The sequence below is a fragment of the Notothenia coriiceps genome, unplaced genomic scaffold (genome assembly GCF_000735185.1).
Source record: "Notothenia coriiceps isolate Sejong01 unplaced genomic scaffold, NC01 NC01_scaffold00011219, whole genome shotgun sequence".
NCBI lineage: Eukaryota > Metazoa > Chordata > Actinopteri > Perciformes > Nototheniidae > Notothenia > Notothenia coriiceps.
The window spans coordinates 90,622-108,896 of NW_011343920.1; the positions used below are offsets into that span (position 1 = coordinate 90,622).

The 18,275-nt window shown below is 40.4% G+C and overlaps 1 protein-coding gene across 1 annotated transcript in view; it reads left to right on the top strand.

Annotated features, from left to right (window-relative positions):
• Positions 1-17,106, top strand: part of LOC104946615 (unconventional myosin-Id-like) — a 37,817-nt gene extending 20,711 nt beyond the window's left edge. Inside the window, exon 5 of the mRNA XM_010772485.1 lies at positions 16,454-17,106. Within this exon, the coding sequence (XP_010770787.1) occupies positions 16,454-16,616 (163 nt within the window). The 3' untranslated portion in view covers positions 16,617-17,106. The remainder of the gene's footprint in view (positions 1-16,453) is intronic.
• The last annotated feature ends 1,169 nt before the right edge of the window (positions 17,107-18,275 follow it).

The following is an 18,275-nucleotide window of genomic DNA, read 5'->3' on the forward strand; positions in this document are numbered from 1 at the left end:
ACATCTCTCACCACATGACAAAGGATGTGCTCGCCTAGAGATGCATTGCTATTGTTTGGCCTGCAAAGGTGCATATTTGGTGGTTGACAGGATTTCTGTACCAGTGTGGAGTTTACAAAATGACGAAGGGACTTGTTAATTGGGCAGAATTCAAATTCTTTTTTAAAGATGTTTTTGGACCAGGAGTGCATTATTCCAGAGGGAGTGGTGAGTTGGAAGCACAGTGGTTAATAAGGACATCTGCCTGTAAGCTACGGAGGGATTGGTGATTGTGTTCAGAACCGCACCTAGTGGGCAGCGGAGACACTTTCATGGCGCGCGCACTAACCCGTGTCACCTCTAAGAGAGTAAAAGGTATACTGACGATAATTTATACGTTTTGCTCCAAAGAGTGGAATATAGGACACAGATTCAAAACTGTAGGTCAATTGGATTCTTCAATAAAAAGGACAACAGACTCAAGCAGCTTGGATTGAACGCATTTTACTCATTTTTAATGGACCTATATTATCATCTACCTAAGAACATTTCGTGTCACTTAAAACTAAGAACATCTTATTACCAAAATTATATTTGTTAGTTTATACATTTAAGGAATGGAAATGCTTTGAAGAAAATAAGGTAAAATAAAAAAGTGATATCTATGACACCATATACATACGGCTGCTAACAAGAAGAAATGGCTGAGCACTGCTAAGAGTCATGCGTGGTGTGGGTCTGGGTTGTACTCAGTGTGATACCGCGGGTATGGGTTTAAGTCAATATTTACATATTTTATTGATTTTTCGTATTTTACTGCAGAGATCTCTCGCTAAATTTCAGAATACAAAGTGATTATTAAGATTAGAGCATTTATTTGCAGAAAATTACAAACTGGTAAATAACAAAAAAAAGATGCAGTGTTATCTTCAGACCTCAAATCAATGCAAAGGAAAACAAGTTCACTTATTATTTTTACAACACAGCTTTCATGCGTTTTGCTGCCCTCCACAGTTCTGTCAACGAGCGGCTTGTCTGTGTGTCTTTAATGTCAGAACGTTATTCGTCAGAGCGAAGGAAGCTACTCGATTTCGTTCTCATGGAGAATACGGTGTGTAACGTGCCTGTTCAATTCATGCGTCCTTCACAAAGGACATCTCAGCCTGCTGAAGCGGCCCGCGCGCCGCCAGATGCAGTGCACCCATCCTCGAGACCACCAATGTCAACACTCTGGTCTATTTTATGGATTAGGACAGAGAGACCTGGAGTATGTGCCCTTATGAATCCCAGTGTTCGCATCCCACTGTGACGATAGTGTATTATGTTTGTTGATAATCCACTGTGCAGGTTCTCCTGGATATTAAGTCTTGTTGGCTTTCTTTCTGCTCTGACTAATATAGGTTGTATTTTTCCTAACAGGGACGCCATACTCCATTGTTTCCACACTAGCTATGTTCAATTCAATGTGTGTTTATTTTTTGCGAGGCATTCACTCAGACCACTCTCTGTCTATGGCCACCCCCAAATCTCACCGCTCGCAGAGGGGGAAACGCTCTGGAATGTGATATTCCAGTAGGTAAGGTCTGGTTGGGTAAGAAATACATTCCATCCATACAAAGCTGAGTGTCTTGAATTGTTGCATCCAGGAATGACATAATATTCTTCCCTCAGCTAGGCCATTGTGACAGTACTTGTGGAGGAGCGGAGCCGAGGACGGCTATGAAAAGCCTGTGCATTCTCAAAACAGGTTATTCCACCATCGGTGTATCTCTAACACCTACATTCCTTTCAATGTATTAATATTTGTAGGAGCGCATGGAATGATTCTGTTGGGGTTTAGCATATCACACCTTTAATTAAGTGGCTCTCATGTGAATGTTAAACTGTTACATGCTGGTGTTAATAACTGGAGATTTGAGGTGGATTGTAGTTGTGTAGGTGCTATCGAAACAGAGGAGATAATGGCGCGCGCCGCTATTTGGCCGGGATGAAATCTTCATCAAGTTGCGCAAATGTGATCAGAGGGTATTGTTAGTGCAGTCCGTGGTCTTGTTCTTGTAGAGATCGTGAATGGATATCAGGCTTTTGTGTGGATTTTTTTGGTGTGTGGTCCCCCTACGTGATTTGTGTCACCCATGTCCCTTACCCATTCCCCTGGTTTGGGTGTCTTTTGAATCCTCCTGATGGTGGCAAGTGAGGAGGATCCCAATCGTTATTTGCTTTTAGTAAGTCAGGTGGGCAGTCTCTATCTAGCGCGGGTCATCGGGCCTAGACGCGTTTATGGGGAAATGTAGGTCTTTAGTGCACAGAAGTATTCTTCTAGTACTGGAAAGGCAGATGTCCGTTCACTCTGTTTGAACAAAAGAAGGAAAGACACCCAAGATTGTATTTTCTTTCTATTATCAGAAAAACGTCTGGGTAACATTCGTTGAGCATTATTTATAACATCGGAATCACTGTGCATTTCACTATATAACAAAGAAGAAAGCAATGGTAAGAATTGATATTTTTAGTTAAGTTTTGAAACCAGACCCAGACCCACGCAGCATTTCTCAATCTGTTTTATTACTGGTGTCAACTTCTGGTTGCTAACAAGACGCCGGAGGGTTAACTCTTGATAACAATAACACTCAGCGCACACTGGAGTGGGGGCAGGCTCCAACACAAGCGTGTAGGACAGAGAAGTGGAATACACATATATATAGATATAGCTGTATTTAGAACCCAATGGTGGAGGTTGGAACACATGACAACTCGTGAATTCTTTTATTCTTAGTAGAACTCAACAAATGGATCAGTGGATCAGATAGAAATCGCATCAGTGGAAAATGGCCATGTCATGGGACCGTTAACAGTTATTGGAGGTGTGCACATGCTTGATGAAAGTTGCAATTTTGATCTCAACTGTCTAGTGATGTTCAACAGTTGTGTGTGATGAAGTCGCTCTGTCCTTACAAGGACTGCTGGTGCCTACAGGAGGTCTTAACCCTGTGACTAGGACGGCCTTTTATCTTTCTTGAACCAAAACTTTTGTTATGTACATTATACAGAAAGCATTTCCTACATATTGTTGGTCCGATTTTGGTAAATCTGTTGACGATTCATTCTGTCCTCTATCATAGGACTGCTTTGTCCCTACAAGTATTCATTCCTCTGTGACCATGACTTTGGCTTATCTTTCTTGTGTATGTATGTGAGCATGTAAGCCTGTTTCAATACCTAGAAGTATGGTAATAACGGTAGCGCCCCTTTACCAAGCGATATTTGCTGGTGTAAATGACAGCGGTTCGAGATGCGGGGTTGTGTAGTACCAGTCGGAGCTGATCAGTTGGGCGAATCACTAGTGTGGATAAAAGGCGAAGTTGACGATTGAAGATACGTTGACCCATTTTGTTCGCCGCGAGTGTTGCGATGTTATTGTACGAAGTTCTTTCCCCCAGGTCCTACCACTTCTGTTATGTGTGATAAGTTCTAGGCTACGTTACTTTAAAAACATTATGACTCATTTTGTTATTTATAATCAGGTTTGCAATATTTCTAGAAATAATGTTAACAGTATCATATTTTTTTTTCCTGAAACATATAATCAAATCTGCCTTTAATATTGCTGGTAATGTTGTTTAGATTTCCATGTAAGTAGCAATGCATCTTTTCTCTCTGTACAGTTAAGGCAATGTCGTAAAAGATAACGATACCTCACTTTATTGCTGGACTATGGTGGCTCTAATGCAGAGATCTCTCTCTCTCTTAGGTGTATGTTATCTCCTCGTCTGGGCATTATATTTCCTTTATCAGCAAATAGGTACAAGTGTGGGGTAATTTATTTTAATTTGGTAGCAGTCAGTTTATATTTTTGGCAGCACTGTTGAGCATTTTAAAAATGTATTTTCATGCCCCTGTGCAAGGCTTAGTCTTTCTATCTTTATAGCCACTGGTGTAAAATAACTAAGTTCATAAACTCAAGTACTATAATTTGGTACAATTTTGAGATACTTGTATTTTACTTAATTATTTCAATGTTTCGCTACTTTGTACTTCTACTCCTCTACAGTTCAGATCTTGTACTCTAGTACAAGATCTGAATACTTCTACTTTTACTCAAGTACAAGAGCTGAGTACTCCTACTTTTACTCAAGAACAAGATCTGAGTACTTCTACTTTTACTCAAGTACAAGATCTGAGTACTTATACTTTTACTTGGGGAACATTTTGAATGCAGGACTTTTACTGTAACAGAGTATTCCTTAATTGTTGTATTGGTGCATACATGAGGATATGGTAAACGTTCTTCAGCAAAGCTAAGACATCTGTTTGAGCGGCCACTTTAGTATGATGATTAATGATCTATCGATCATAAATCTATCGATTAGATGAGAGGGGCACATATTTACATATTACATATCCTGAAAACGTACATTTTTGAAAATACGTGAGGCTGATGACCTAAAAGCAATGGCTAAAAGGTCAGGGTCATATTGATGAAACAATGCTATACGGTCTTTGATACTACATACTGTATGAGATGAATGGCTTACCTTTAAATGTGTTAATGAACCTGGCCTCTAGGAAGGGTTGCTCTCTGCCCAGAATGATATGCTCTATTGCAGGGTTTTCAAAGTGTGGGAAGGTGAGCCTCCCCTCAGAGAACATAAGAACAGCCGCGCTCCCCCTCCCAATTATTATTGCTGTTATTATTATTATTGTTGTTGTTGTTGCTATAATGCAGGGGTATTCAATTGCATTTCAAAGAGGTCCAGTAAGAGAAAATGTAATTAAATGCTCTGTTTTCGCTGTCTACCTTCCGCCATTTGAAATTACTCCGACTGTTTCTCTCCTCTTGTCTCGTCTCTGTTTGTGTGTGTTTGAATCTATCGTGCTGACTACATCAATTTGATTGGCTGAGTAGCGTCACCTCCTTAAAACATTAAACAATAACTTTTTAAAACCTTTTTATGTTTTAAACATATTGTATAAAACTCCCCCACTACTTGGACTATTCCTTGCACCCCTCTAGAATAAGCCCGTATGGTCTCAACCATATTGCATCAGTAACGTGCACTTGTTATAATAACAAGATTGCAAGGACGCTGGTAGGATCGGAAAATTGAGTGTTGTTCAGTTTGTGTGTTGTGAAACATGCGTGTCCGTGCATGGAAATATACCACACACCCAATTACAATTGCATGTTCAATTCACTACCCTGGAAGTTAATACAGTTGTTAAAGTTGGAACAGCCTGTGGACATCCGTTTTTCCTTGCATCTCAGTCGCCGACACCTTCTTACAGAGGACAGGCACATCTAGCTGCAGCACGACCCGTATATATCCGCACGCCGTGTTCTCAAGACATATGCTGTTTAACATTTTCAACATGGTGGATAAATCCTTATATGCTCCCGGTAACACACTGAACGTCAACTTTGCCTCCTTATTACACTCACCCCTACTTTAGTGGGAACAATGAGTCTGCGTCTTTGATGCACAGAGGAATAAACGCAGATCATCCTCTGGCTGCAGCCTTGACCGGTACTTGCTTTTGATCAAAGTCAATGCGGAAAACCTGCACTCACACAGGTAGGTGGAGGTGAAGGGAATGAGCACTTTTACCGCCTTTTTGGCGAGGTGGGGGAACTCGGTCTCCACAGACAGCCACAAGTGGGCAAGTGTCACTTTACTCGTCTTTTTCTTGTTCTTTTGTGTCTCACGCTGCGCCTCCCCTGAAGCTCTCTGGCGCCCCCCAGGGGAGGCGCGCCTCACACTTTGAAAACCGCTGCTCTAAAGGCTTGTTAAGGGAGGGGGGTTCAGTCAATCTGCTACTTCACTGCTAAAGCTGCTACATCTAAACTAAGGGATATAATTTTGCTTTAGAGTTTCTGGAAGGTGGAATTTGTTTGGTAGAGCAATAATTAGTTTAACTAATTCTTAATAAAACATATTTTATAAGTAAGGCTAGCAGTTTCCCCCTGTTTTCTAGTCTTTATGCTAAGCTAAAACGCTGCTGACTGCCTTATATTAAAAGGACAGGAATAAAAGACACCTTCTCATCTAATGATCACATAAAACAAATAAATAATAATTAAAAAAAAAGGAATTTAAAGGTCCCATGTCATGCTTTTCTGGTTATTACCCCATGTGTGTTATGAAGGTTTTTCTGCATGTAAACGGTCTGCAAAGTCAAAAACCCTCAAAGTACACCCTGTAACGAGTAAAACTCTAACACAGAAAAGACCTGTCTATGCTGCCCCAGAATGCCTCGTTGGACATTTCTCTTTTTCCATTTGTTTCTTCCGGGAACCGCATGACGCCAAAATGGACCAATCCGTGGAGCTCCTCACACACCAGGATCCCTTGTCACTATCAAACGCAGTGGGGGGACCTTTAGCGTACATTGCTGGTAATAGACGAGTTGGGAGAAATGCTCTCTGCAGACCCATGCTCACAGCGTTATAAACCTGTTTCTTACTCAATATCAAGCCACACTTATTGTTTTTACTTCGGCGGTGAGTGTTTGTGTGCTCAGGATGAGTTTCGCGCTGTCTCGCTGTATCGCCGACCCGGAAACCACACCAGTAAGCCAGCTCACTGAGCAGCGAGCCTCTCAACGTCCAGACCAATCAGAGCACAATGGGTAATATGTAACGGGTAATATATTACCCACATTTAATTAGTAATGCGTTACATTACTTTGTTACAGCAAAAAGTAATATATTACTGTAACTCCGTTACTTTTGTAACGCGTTACACCCAACACTGCCTTTAATATAGACCTAGCTGCCTGGCAACCATCTCTGAGGCAACAGCAGAATCTGAAGCCATGGCAGCGTGGGCCGGGGCTTCTCCATTTCTTGGAGGGGCCGACCATCACTGGGTCCGCTTTGGCGTCACAACGTTCATCATCTATTAAAATGACCATCACCGTCATCAGAAGCAGTGGGCCCATCTCTACCAGCTGCCCCCTGCGTCTTGAGCCTCCTCAGGGGGCATTATGGGGGGGGAAATGAGTCATAATGTAACAACAGCAGAGCCAACGCATGAACGGTGATTTCGAGCAGATATGCTTTAGGAAGCAATGCAGGGGTCTTAAATGCGAATTGAATCAGAAATGTGTGTCATGTTCTTTATTGGCACTGGCTTTTTCCTCAGTTCTGATTAATTCTCAACACCATTGATTCATTTCTGAGATAAAAACAAGTCAGTTTAACAGTGAGGGAGCTCGCAGTGGGAGAGCCTCTCCTCTCCTCAAATCAATTATAGAGGAAGACGATTGATTGCTATCTGACGTGTTTATGCAGCAGGAGATCTGGACATGTTAGTGATGGTTCCTGAACATCTGTCCAAACATCAGCCTGGCAACATGTGCCTTTTTGAGATCATATTATATTTACTGATGAATTGCTGTCTGCTTGAAACTGTTAAGAATGAAAATGTCTTTGAGGAATCCGCTTGTCGCGCTGGATTTAAAGCATGTGTGCGCAGATTGCATCCACTAAGAGGCCTTTTGATGCGTGTGCTGTTTGAGGTCACCAGCCGCCCAGGAGGCTTTGAGACGCTCGAACAGAAAGTCCCCTAGATTTAACAACCGCGGCACCAGTCGGAATGTCTTCATACAAATCTGCTCCGCCACAGCCCAGAGTCTTTGATGTGCGGGGAATGAGCTCATGGGGAAAATATGATGTAAAGTATTCACTGACTCTGAGTTACAGCACTCATCCCATCATACCGTTAAATCCTTTCTCTATACAGTATGATATCATGTCCGCCTGGACCTTCTTGTGAAATCCGTTTCATGTGCATCAACATAAAGAATCAATGCTCATGGGTGTTTTTAGCTCAGCCATGGTTAAACACAACATGCTGGTTGTCATGTTGATTAGCATATTAAATTGTTTTTTTAATAGAAAAACATCATCCAATCTGTTATGAACCCATTTTGTGTATAAATCAGATAGTGTGAGTTCAAATGACTGAACGGCATTTTGAAGCTTCAAATCAATCTCTCAACAGATTGAGGTTTATGAGACTTGACTGGTATTGAATTATTTTTTTAAATACATACATTTCTATGACCCGTGTTACTTTTGATATTCTGTAGACTTTGTAGTTAATTTAATGACTGAATTCTTAAGCCATTCTGAATTTGGATGGGATGTTTCTTTCTAAAACCTGCACTCTACTGGGGCTTTAATTATCTAGAGCACATACACATATTTTTCAACCCCCGTCCTCATTATAGTACAGCCATAATTACCTCCTGTTGGTCAGCTCACTTACTGATCCTACTGTTCTTCAAATGCACTTCAAAGTGTGTCTTTGTATCTTTATAGCTTTCACAGAGCTGTGCTTATTGTTTCTGAGTTCACCTCACTCACTCAGCGCACCTTGTGAAACCTGAACAAAGAGAGAAAGATTTTGCTAACCTGATAGATTGCTCTTTAACATGGACTCGTCAAATGAAGCAGTGGATCATCACATTGTCATGTTGTGTTATTGCTGCTCTACCTGGGTTAAGCCGAGCGGATTTGATGTGCAATGAGCTTCATGAAATAAAAATTTAGCAGATACTTGTCCCTATCTTACTGTAAGTTATTAATGTCAACATTTAGCAAGAGAAATATAAAGGTCCGGTTTGTATGTTATTAAATCATTATATAAGTATAAAACTGCCAATACTTTTACCCGCCAATATTGCGTTTGCGTTCCATGTACTCCAGGAAGTACCAGCCAAGAGATAGTCTAGCACAAAACCAACTGTTCAACAAGATGTTTTAACATAACACTTTTTTACAAGTTTAACATAACTTTACTTGAGTATTTCCATTTCATGCTACTTCATACTTATACTCCACTACATTTTGGAAGCAAACATTGTACTTTACACTGCACTACATGTAATGTATACCTGAAATCAAGATGAGTTACTTTTTACTTTTGCAGGTTAATATTGTCAATGCTAAAATAAATCAACTGATAAATTACAATGTACTATTATGGATTTGCCATCTGTAAAATGTACAAAATGTTCAAAAAGACAATATGACAATTCAAAGACATCGGACAGACTTGTCAAAGCAGTGGAAGGAGGGACAGGGGGGGTAACAGTGTCAAATTATTTCAGGCCAGTGTTTAAATGTAACACTTAGTTTGACAACTCCACAGTGGCAAAGCCCCGGGGGTGGATGAGATCCGCCCAGAAATGCTGAAGGCTCTGGGTGTTGAGGGACTGTCATGGTTGACACGTCTCATCAACGTTGCGTGGAAGTCGGAAACAGTACCGAAGGAGTGGCAGACCGGGGTGGTGGTTCCCCTTTTCAAAAAGGGGGATCAGAGGGTGTGTGCCAATTACAGAGGCATCACACTACTCAGCCTCCCCGGGAAAGTTTACTCTAATGGCGCGTTTCCACTGCAGGCCTCGCTCGGTTTGGTTAGGCCTTATTAGGCCCGGCTCACTTTAATGCTGCGCTTCCATTACAGTTTAGGAGCTGGGGCAGTAACTATAGTAACGCAGTGTAGGCGGAGCCGTGACATCATCTTCAATGAGCACCCGTGAGCACCCCAGAAAAAACAACATCAGCCGTTAGCTGTTTGCACTCATGCTCCTCATATTTCAGAAACTAGACAAAAGTTAAACAAGTACAAACATGGCGTCATGGCGAATACAGTCGCTGGTTCATTCATGCCTGTATAGGCCGTTGTGAGTGTGGACGGTCGGAGCATATAGCCTATATTGCGTTAGCTTAGCCGATCTCCATTTAGACAACAAATCAAATCAAGTTTTATTTATATAGCACATTTTTAAACGATTTTTGGTCGAGTCAAAGTGCTGTACATATAATAAAAATACCCTACAGTAAAGACACTTTACAGCAAATACAACAGCACCGTTTGTGCAGAATATCAGTATGAGAAAACGGCATCCTCTGTCCTTAGACCCTCACATCGTACAATGAAAAACCTCCGGAGAAAAACCCACAGTTTANGGAGAATAAAAGTGGACCTAAAACAGAACCTTGAGGAACACCATTAGCAATGTTTAACCACTCAGAAGACAGCCCATCAAAGTGAACACATTGGGACCTTTCAGAGAGGTAGTTCACAAACCACCCCACTGCATGGCTGGATATGCCAATACTGAGTAGCCTCTGTTTTAAAACGCGATGATCAACGGTGTCAAACGCTTTGGAAAGGTCAATAAACAGAGCTGTACAACTCTGTTTATTATCTAGCATACTAGTAATATCATTTACCACTTTCATTGTTGCAGTGATGGTGCTATGTTTCTTCCTGAAGCCTGACTGATGTTTAGACAGGATATCATTTATACATAAAAACTCCTTTACTTGTTCACTCACAAGTCGTTCGAGCACCTTAGCCAGAACTGACAATTTAGAGATTGGCCTATAGTTATTTAAAATAGTTGCCTCCCCTCCTTTCAGTAGAGGCAGGACACAAGCAGACTTCCATACTTTAGGAATTGTATTTGTGCTGAGGGAGAGGTTAAAAAGAGAAGTAAGAGGTGGAGCAATAAAATCTGCAGCTATCTTTAAAAAAAAAGGTTCTACGTTGTCCGGGCCAGCCGGTTTCCTAGGATCTAACTTGGATAAAGCTTCATGGACAATACCAACAGTTAAAGGAGTAAAACTGAAAGGGTTTTCCAGACCACATTGTTCAGAGTCAAGGACTGGAGCGTTCACAGAACCAGAAGCACAGTCAGTGACAGAATCAAACAGAGAGCCACAAGAGACAAAATGCTTATTAAAGCAATTTAGCATAGTAGCCCTGTCTGATATAATGCCAGCTTCTGTGGTGAGGCACGGAGGTAGCTCATTTGGGATATCACTAGTGGTAATCGATTTTATGGCTTTCCAAAATTTCCTAGAATTATTCAGGTTTTCTGTGGTAACTGACAAATAGTACTTTGACTTAACACTTTTGACATGTGAAGTGAAGCTATTCCTTAGCTGCCTAAAGCGTAGCCATTCTACCTCTGAGCCTGATTTCCTAGCCTTTGCCCAGGCCTTGATTCTCTCATGAAGGAGACTGGACAGTTCAGCAGAAAACCAGGGATTGTTTCGTCCCTTCACTCTAAATTTACGCAGAGGTGCATGTTTATCTATAATTTTCATAAAACCAAGATAAAGATAAGACCATGCAGTTTCTACATCAGCACACAGATCGATTTTTCCCCAATCAAAATCAAACAGATCATGTAAAAAAACCCTGCTCCACAAAGTGTTTTTTATCTCTCTTTGTGATGATGCGTGGTTTAACTTTTTGGACCATTATATCTCTTCTCTGGCCTGGGATTGCCTTGGGATCCCCCAGTCAGAGCTGGTTGATGAGGCCAGGGAAAAGAAAGTTTGGGGCTCTCTGCTGGAACTGCTACCCCCGCGACCCGACCACGGATAAGCGGGAGAAGATGGATGGATGGACTTAGTTTGACAGTAGGAACACATAAATGCCCTTGATCTCACATCAACACGTGCTTTGCACCAACAACCTTTTTTTTGCTTGCCTCTGCAAAGAGAAGAAAACTCTTTGAAAAGTGAACTATTTGCACATCTCGATAGCTAATGGATGATATCTAAGAAATATTCCTTACATCTCAAACAATGGTGACTGTGGTAGCCCGAGAAAATGCTAAAAATAAACTTGAAATATAATGAGCTTTAAAGCAAAGCGGTTTTGAATACCTGAAAACAGAAAAGTCAGCAGTTGTGGAGGAAATAAATAAATCCACAAGTTGAAGTATTACAATCTCAAAATAATGTGTAAATAAGTGATAACTTTAGGGGGAACATTTAGTTTCAGATTTCTCATTTCTTCTTTATTGGAGAATCAATGTCTGTTTTCCCAACACAGAACAGCACTTCTTCAGATTTCAAAACCTTTCCCTGGGCCATGTTGAGAAACTAAAAGAGCCTGAGTCTTGACCTCCAAAATGCCTTTTTAGAATGAAGAAAATGCTTCATCACTGTTCACAGCAACCATGCATGTAAACTGAAAGTAAAATAAACTTGAAATACTAACAAGCCGAGCAATCATTGTCAGTCGCCACATGTCCAGATCATTTAGTTCGTCAGTTTGATTTATTGTGATTAAGACCAAGAAAAAATTGATCAGCTGTAGAGGAAAGAAAGTGTCGGAGTAAAAATGAAACATATCTCTTATCTCTTTCTTTGTAGTTACTGGTCTCCCCCATGGGAAAACCCTCAAGTCCTAAAGAAAATCACATTGTTCAGGAAGCAGTTGCTGCCATGGTTAAAAGATGTTGATTGTTGGTTATAGACGGGATCCACACCACAGTGTACGGTGACATCCATCCCAAACTCCTCACTAGAGGTCTGGCAGCATTTAAACATTGTCATGTTTCACCTTCATCTCTGAGATTTTCACATAGTCAGAAAGACTTTAAAAAATGACAAATGCTGTTATTGTTTTGGATTAAGACACTCTTGAAAGCTTTGCAGCTAAAACATTTCATTTGTCGTACGTTGAGCATAATATCTGCATTGATTAACCCCAACTTCCATTTTCTACGATAATGTTGAAACATGGCAAGTGCAGATCACCACAGTAAATAAGATGTTCTCTAGTTTGTTTGTTTTGTTTTGTTTTGTTTGTTTGTTTATTTAGGACAGTGCATCTTGATCAACATTGCTGTAAACGTGCCAGTATTAGCCAGCAGGCTAATTTTCAACTGTTGTCCTTTTGGCAAGATGTTAAATAACCACAATAAGACTAGAGAAATAAAAACATAATAGTCGGCAGGCATGTTCCTGTTAAAGGCGGGAAGAAATGGTTTGTAACATAGCTCACATGAGTCTATTCACATGATTACATTACATTTAAGTAAAGAGTAAGAGCTCTTGGTAAACACCAAGTTGTGTTTGATGCCGTCACATGAAGAATTGCAGTATTTAATCATAGCCCTGGACAGTCTCAGCCTCCAGACTTCAGCAAAAAGCTTCACTATCCTGCACGACAGGTCTTCATAGCTGATCACCCACAGTCCTCAGACTCCAACACACTCTTCTGGTGTCAGATTCCACTCGTGGTAGCTGGTATGATGTGATCAGTATCACACACATAATCAAAACCCAGCATGGGTCAGTGGGTTTCTGAGTCGACCTTTAGGGGTTCAGCAAGGCGGCGTTTGAGGCCCACTTGGGCCAAGTGGGAAAAAAAGAGCAAGGCCACACCTGTTGGTGTGACTGATGATGGACAGTGACACATTTGGAAAGGTGTTTACATTCTTCGGGCACTAAGAAAGCATGTAATGTGTAAGCTTGAAGAGAATTTGAAGCTTCAAGCGCATCATCTTCTTACACAAACTGTTTTAATCTCTTATCTCTTAGACCTCTCTTGACCAGAGCAAGTTGAGTCTTGTTGTTTATAGGCAGTTTTAAAACAAATCATTCATGTATAGTTGTTTTTAAATGTTATTTAAGAACTACATTCTCTCTGATTATGTCAATAATCTGCTTTCATGCTAGTCATGTGTCTTAAGTATGCAAATACCAAATGCACAGTAGGAAGTGAGTAGAGACAGATGTAGTCATGCTTTAGCAGCAAATGTGATGCATTCTGCCCCAAACACATGTCTGACCGCATTTGTCAAACAGACGCACCAGGCTTGAGTCACTGTCATTTGCGCAAGTGCCTACAAGGTGCACCTCCATCCTTATTTCATATGCATTCAAGGGAGTTTTCACAAATAACAACCCTGTTGAGCCTCTAGTGACGGAGGCTGTTAGTAAGAATGCAAATGTTTGAATCCTTTTGAATCCTCTTGACATCAGAGGGAATTGACCCTGCCAGCTCTCGATCTGTGTAATGTCCTTATTAGACCATGAGTGACTAGAAACGCTCATTGTTGAAGAATCCCTGGCGAGCAAGTTGACCAGTTGATAATGTTGGCAGCTGGCATGAAACATGGAGAAAACAAACATTGGAGGTTGATGAAGAAGGAACTTCTCAAGAGACACCATTGTTCGGTGTTCTGTCATTGAGGGCAGACACAGCGATAATCAACAGAAAAATTCAAGGATCGTCCAAGTTACCACCTAGCTACGTGACTGCGGTGCAATCTGCGTCATGCCTAAAGCAAACAGAGTATTTCCAGAAATGATAGGAAATCTCCTGTTCTATGCTAACTTTGTGAGAAGGAAACCCAGAACAAAGCCAGGACCTAACTATCAATCAAGTGGATTAGCTCTGTGCCATGTGAAGCCTAGCATAGCACAAAGGTAAGGTTCGTTTATCTCCATAAAAAATGAAAAAGCTCTTTTATTAACACAAAGAAGATGCAGTACATTGTCTGAGTACTTTTCCTTTTAACAATATTAAACAGGCTTCAAGACACTCACAGACTTTTAATATGGATTGATACAAAAATGATGTAACAAATAAACCTTATCATAAGATGATATATACAATACAGTACAGATTATACTCCTGCGTTTCACAAGCTGAAGCAGTATTAATATGCAGTTTTTTACCGAGCAGTGTTCAGTATACATGTTGTTAAGCTCTCCATTCTCATATTTGTTTCAATCTGATGATCTTACCTGGTGTGTATCTACTGTATTAAACCACATTGCCAACCCTTTTACATAACAGCTAATACATTATGCAATCTGCATAAATTAACTTATCAAAAGGGGGACTCCATTTGATTTTCAGCCAGCGTTTTGAAGAGGTGCAGTCAGTCTGGGGAGAATTGGACCCTCCAAACGCTATGAGTTCGTTCTTGCCAAAGAAGGCCGACAGTTGCCAAGGTGGCCTACATACAGTACATGAGCCAGCTCTGCTTATCAACATTCAAAGGTCTCCAATAATAGCTGCTTGGTTCTGCATCTGCTTTTAAACCAAGTGCGTCCACCAACAGAAAAACAATCGGTATTTGTTTACGGGAGAATTGGGTATATCAGCCATTTATTCTCCTGTGACATAGGTGGATCCGGGGTAAGGCTCTTTGAAACACACTGCAGAGTGTGTATGTGTCCAGATTGTGTTTGAGGGGTCGCTGCGGCGGAGGATCCCCGAGGGACCAGAGGAAGCAGCGACTTCACAGCAGATCATCTTCAGCTGACTGTGCAGCACCCGGCCTGTCGAGCAAGCAGAGTCACACTTCCTTATCCCAGCTGTCAGCAGAGGGGTGGGGGGGGGGTTGACACCAAAGCACCTGCACTCTGTATGTGACTGTGCTCTGTGGAAACCATCACATGCAAAAGTGACTCAATGCTTTATTGAGTATGTAATGGGCTTTAGAGATGTTTTAATAGACAAATATCCTCAAATGTCTTTATTTTGACAAATTGTAATACAGCAGGTCGTCATGAGGAACCGTTTCAGAGTTTACGATGGTTCAAGGCATGCAAACACACCTGTCATTTAAACAGATCTTTTGAACCTGGATACCACGGATACTCAATATGACGATGATACAGTAGATGACGCGAAACGACGCCATAAGGACTTTTCCTAATCACTTTTACTCGACAACAATGGGAAAAGTAATTAGGTCAATGGCAAAGGAGAAGAAGAACTCATTCGGACTTCATGACTATGAAAAGACGACTGGGAAAATCCCACTGCACTAGTTCTTTTTTATAAACTTTTTTTTAAATGCATTGAAAAAGGCTAAAAGAGATAGGATAGAAAGCATTGAAGCTCCTTTCCTTAGCATATTGAGAATTAAACATCAGCTTAAGAAATCCAGTCACAAGTCTTTTACTAACCACTTTTCCTTAACCTCAATGGAAAATGTCATTAGGTTAAGGAAATATAAGAATTCATAAAGACTTGTGCTAAGAGAATTCCAATGCACTCACATTAACCTACAGAGAATGTGTTTTCTTTCTGCATCTTAGAATATGTTGGTTGTCACCCATTAGACGTTTCTACATAGTGGTCTATGGGGTTTCACTCACTTTTGGAGCCATCCACAAGGAGAACTGCTGTCTAAACATGTCTTCATATAAAAGTATAAAACACTGTTTGATCAGTTAATTTTTGAAGATGGGGAATGTTTTGAAAAATGTACTAAAGATTTATGAATTTCCTGAAAAATGCACTAACGATGATTTAAATAACTGATTTTGGTGCTTGTCTGTAACATGTCTTCATTTAATAGTAGGAAACATCGTTTTTCTGTCCTTATTTCTAGGTGGTCTAAATGTTAAATGTACTTATATATCAAAAAAAATTCACAGCAAAAGTGTAAACCAGGTCAGTATGTTAAAGTACTGGAATCCATATTATCCATCAGTGCATTAAGCTCATTGACATACATAAGATTTCTGAGCAATATCTCAAATACGCACATGAAAGGGGTCCTGTGGTTAGTTTGGGATTAAATGGGATTAAGGTGAGCGGAATTGAAAAGCATTTATGGAGAAAACACAGTTTAGAGGATAAGGAAATAGGCTCATCAAGTATAATAATACAAGTTTGTCTTTGTTTTTCTCTTTCAGTTTAAGAAATGTCCCATTTCCAGTGAAGGTTTGTCCCTTGGCTGTGCAGCTTCACATGCGGGGAAAACCAAAGAGCGTCAGCGTGGAAAGCAAACCGGGACAGAACAACGCAGATTTCAAGAAGAGTCGAGATGGTTTCATCCTGCTCGTCCCTGCTAACTAACAATTCTGCCAGAAGAACCTGACCTCAGGAAGTGGACGCTCTGCATTTGAGGAACTGGTCCACCCTCACGCTCTTTAGATTGTTTAAATATTTGTCCAAAGTATAAACAGCTGAGTCTGCTTTCTTAACTATAAAGCTGCAGGAGGGCAATGTTCAGCAGACAATAACAGAAGTGTTGAATAGAGAAATTAGGAGATTATTATGTTGTAAAAACTGCAAAGTTGCCTTACACATGTAGGATACTGTTTGCTTTTATGTTACAAGATATTTGAAGATGAAACAAAAACATAAATTGGAGCACTCTTTTAATGACAAATTGTACATCACAATGCATACAAACAACCAAGAGAAGAATTCCAGATATATTTTTGTACATTTGAGTGGAACTTTAATAAAATGAATACTCTATTGTACCTTGTCTCATTAAAAAAGGCAGGCTGAGACAATTATTCCATGTCAGAAGTAATGAGAAGGAGAATGAAAATGTATTATTCTAAATTGACTCAAGCGAGCTCTCTGTTTGTTAATTTCTCCCTAAAGCTTTGCCACAAGAATATACAACATGCTAGACAACTCTATTATACAATGATTACAATAATGTTCTCATAAGTGCTTTGAGGCTTTAAAAGACAATCTAAGCAATAAAAAAAAATGTGGAGCCTCTCGTGTTATACAATACAGAGGATTTCCTGTTTAAATACTGTACATGTACAGTCTCAGGTGACGTTCTGGGGTTTGTATAAAACAGCAGCAGAGAGAACCAGGCTCAGTGACGCAGGAGCTGTTTCCTCTCTGGTCCCTTTGGTGTCCTCTGGATCAGATCAGCTGGGTGATAAACGCACACATTTACAGGATTTCTGAGGACTCAAGTTCTGAATGGCAAAATGTTCAAATAAGTTCAATGCAGTCAAACAAAATGAATGTCAATGGTTTTTAAAATGTTACCCTAATTGCCCACATTCTGAGATATCGCTCTGCGATAAAGGAGGTGGGTAACATTTTAGTTGACATTGAGAAATTATGTTTATACAAGAGTCACAACCCACCTCTGCTTGAGTACAAACCCAATTACCAATGTTTCCCTGTGTAAAATGTGCAAGCTATTATTGTCGTGGCCTTGTCTTTCCATCAAGCCACTAGACGCCTTAAACAGACAATTCTAACTTGTTTTCTTTCCTTTAAATTACTTACAGTTTGAAGAGTTGCTTGGCCTCCGATGGTTTAGATCAGTGGTTCTCAACTGGTCAGGCCTCGGGAAACACTTTTCCTTAGTCAATAAATCGCGACCCAAAATGTTGAACCACTCAAATATATTCAACAAAAAATCGTGCAGTAAAATATACTCTTTTCAGCATACATGCTACATTATTAATTCAACGGAAGTACAGTGCATATATCCCTTATATCCCTTCACAGAACTAAAGTATGCTTTTAAATAATTTATAATGAGATGATGGAATCAAAGCTGAACTGTATAACATAACAAGGCCAACATGCTGAAAACCCAACCCCAGAAGGGGGGTCTGGGGGGATTGTCCCCCCAGGAGATCTTTTGAAATACTAACATATAAACTACCCATTCTGGTACACTCTGAGAAGAAAATAAATAAATCTATTGCTACCCGACATATTAATAGTATTTTATGCCATTGTTTGTTT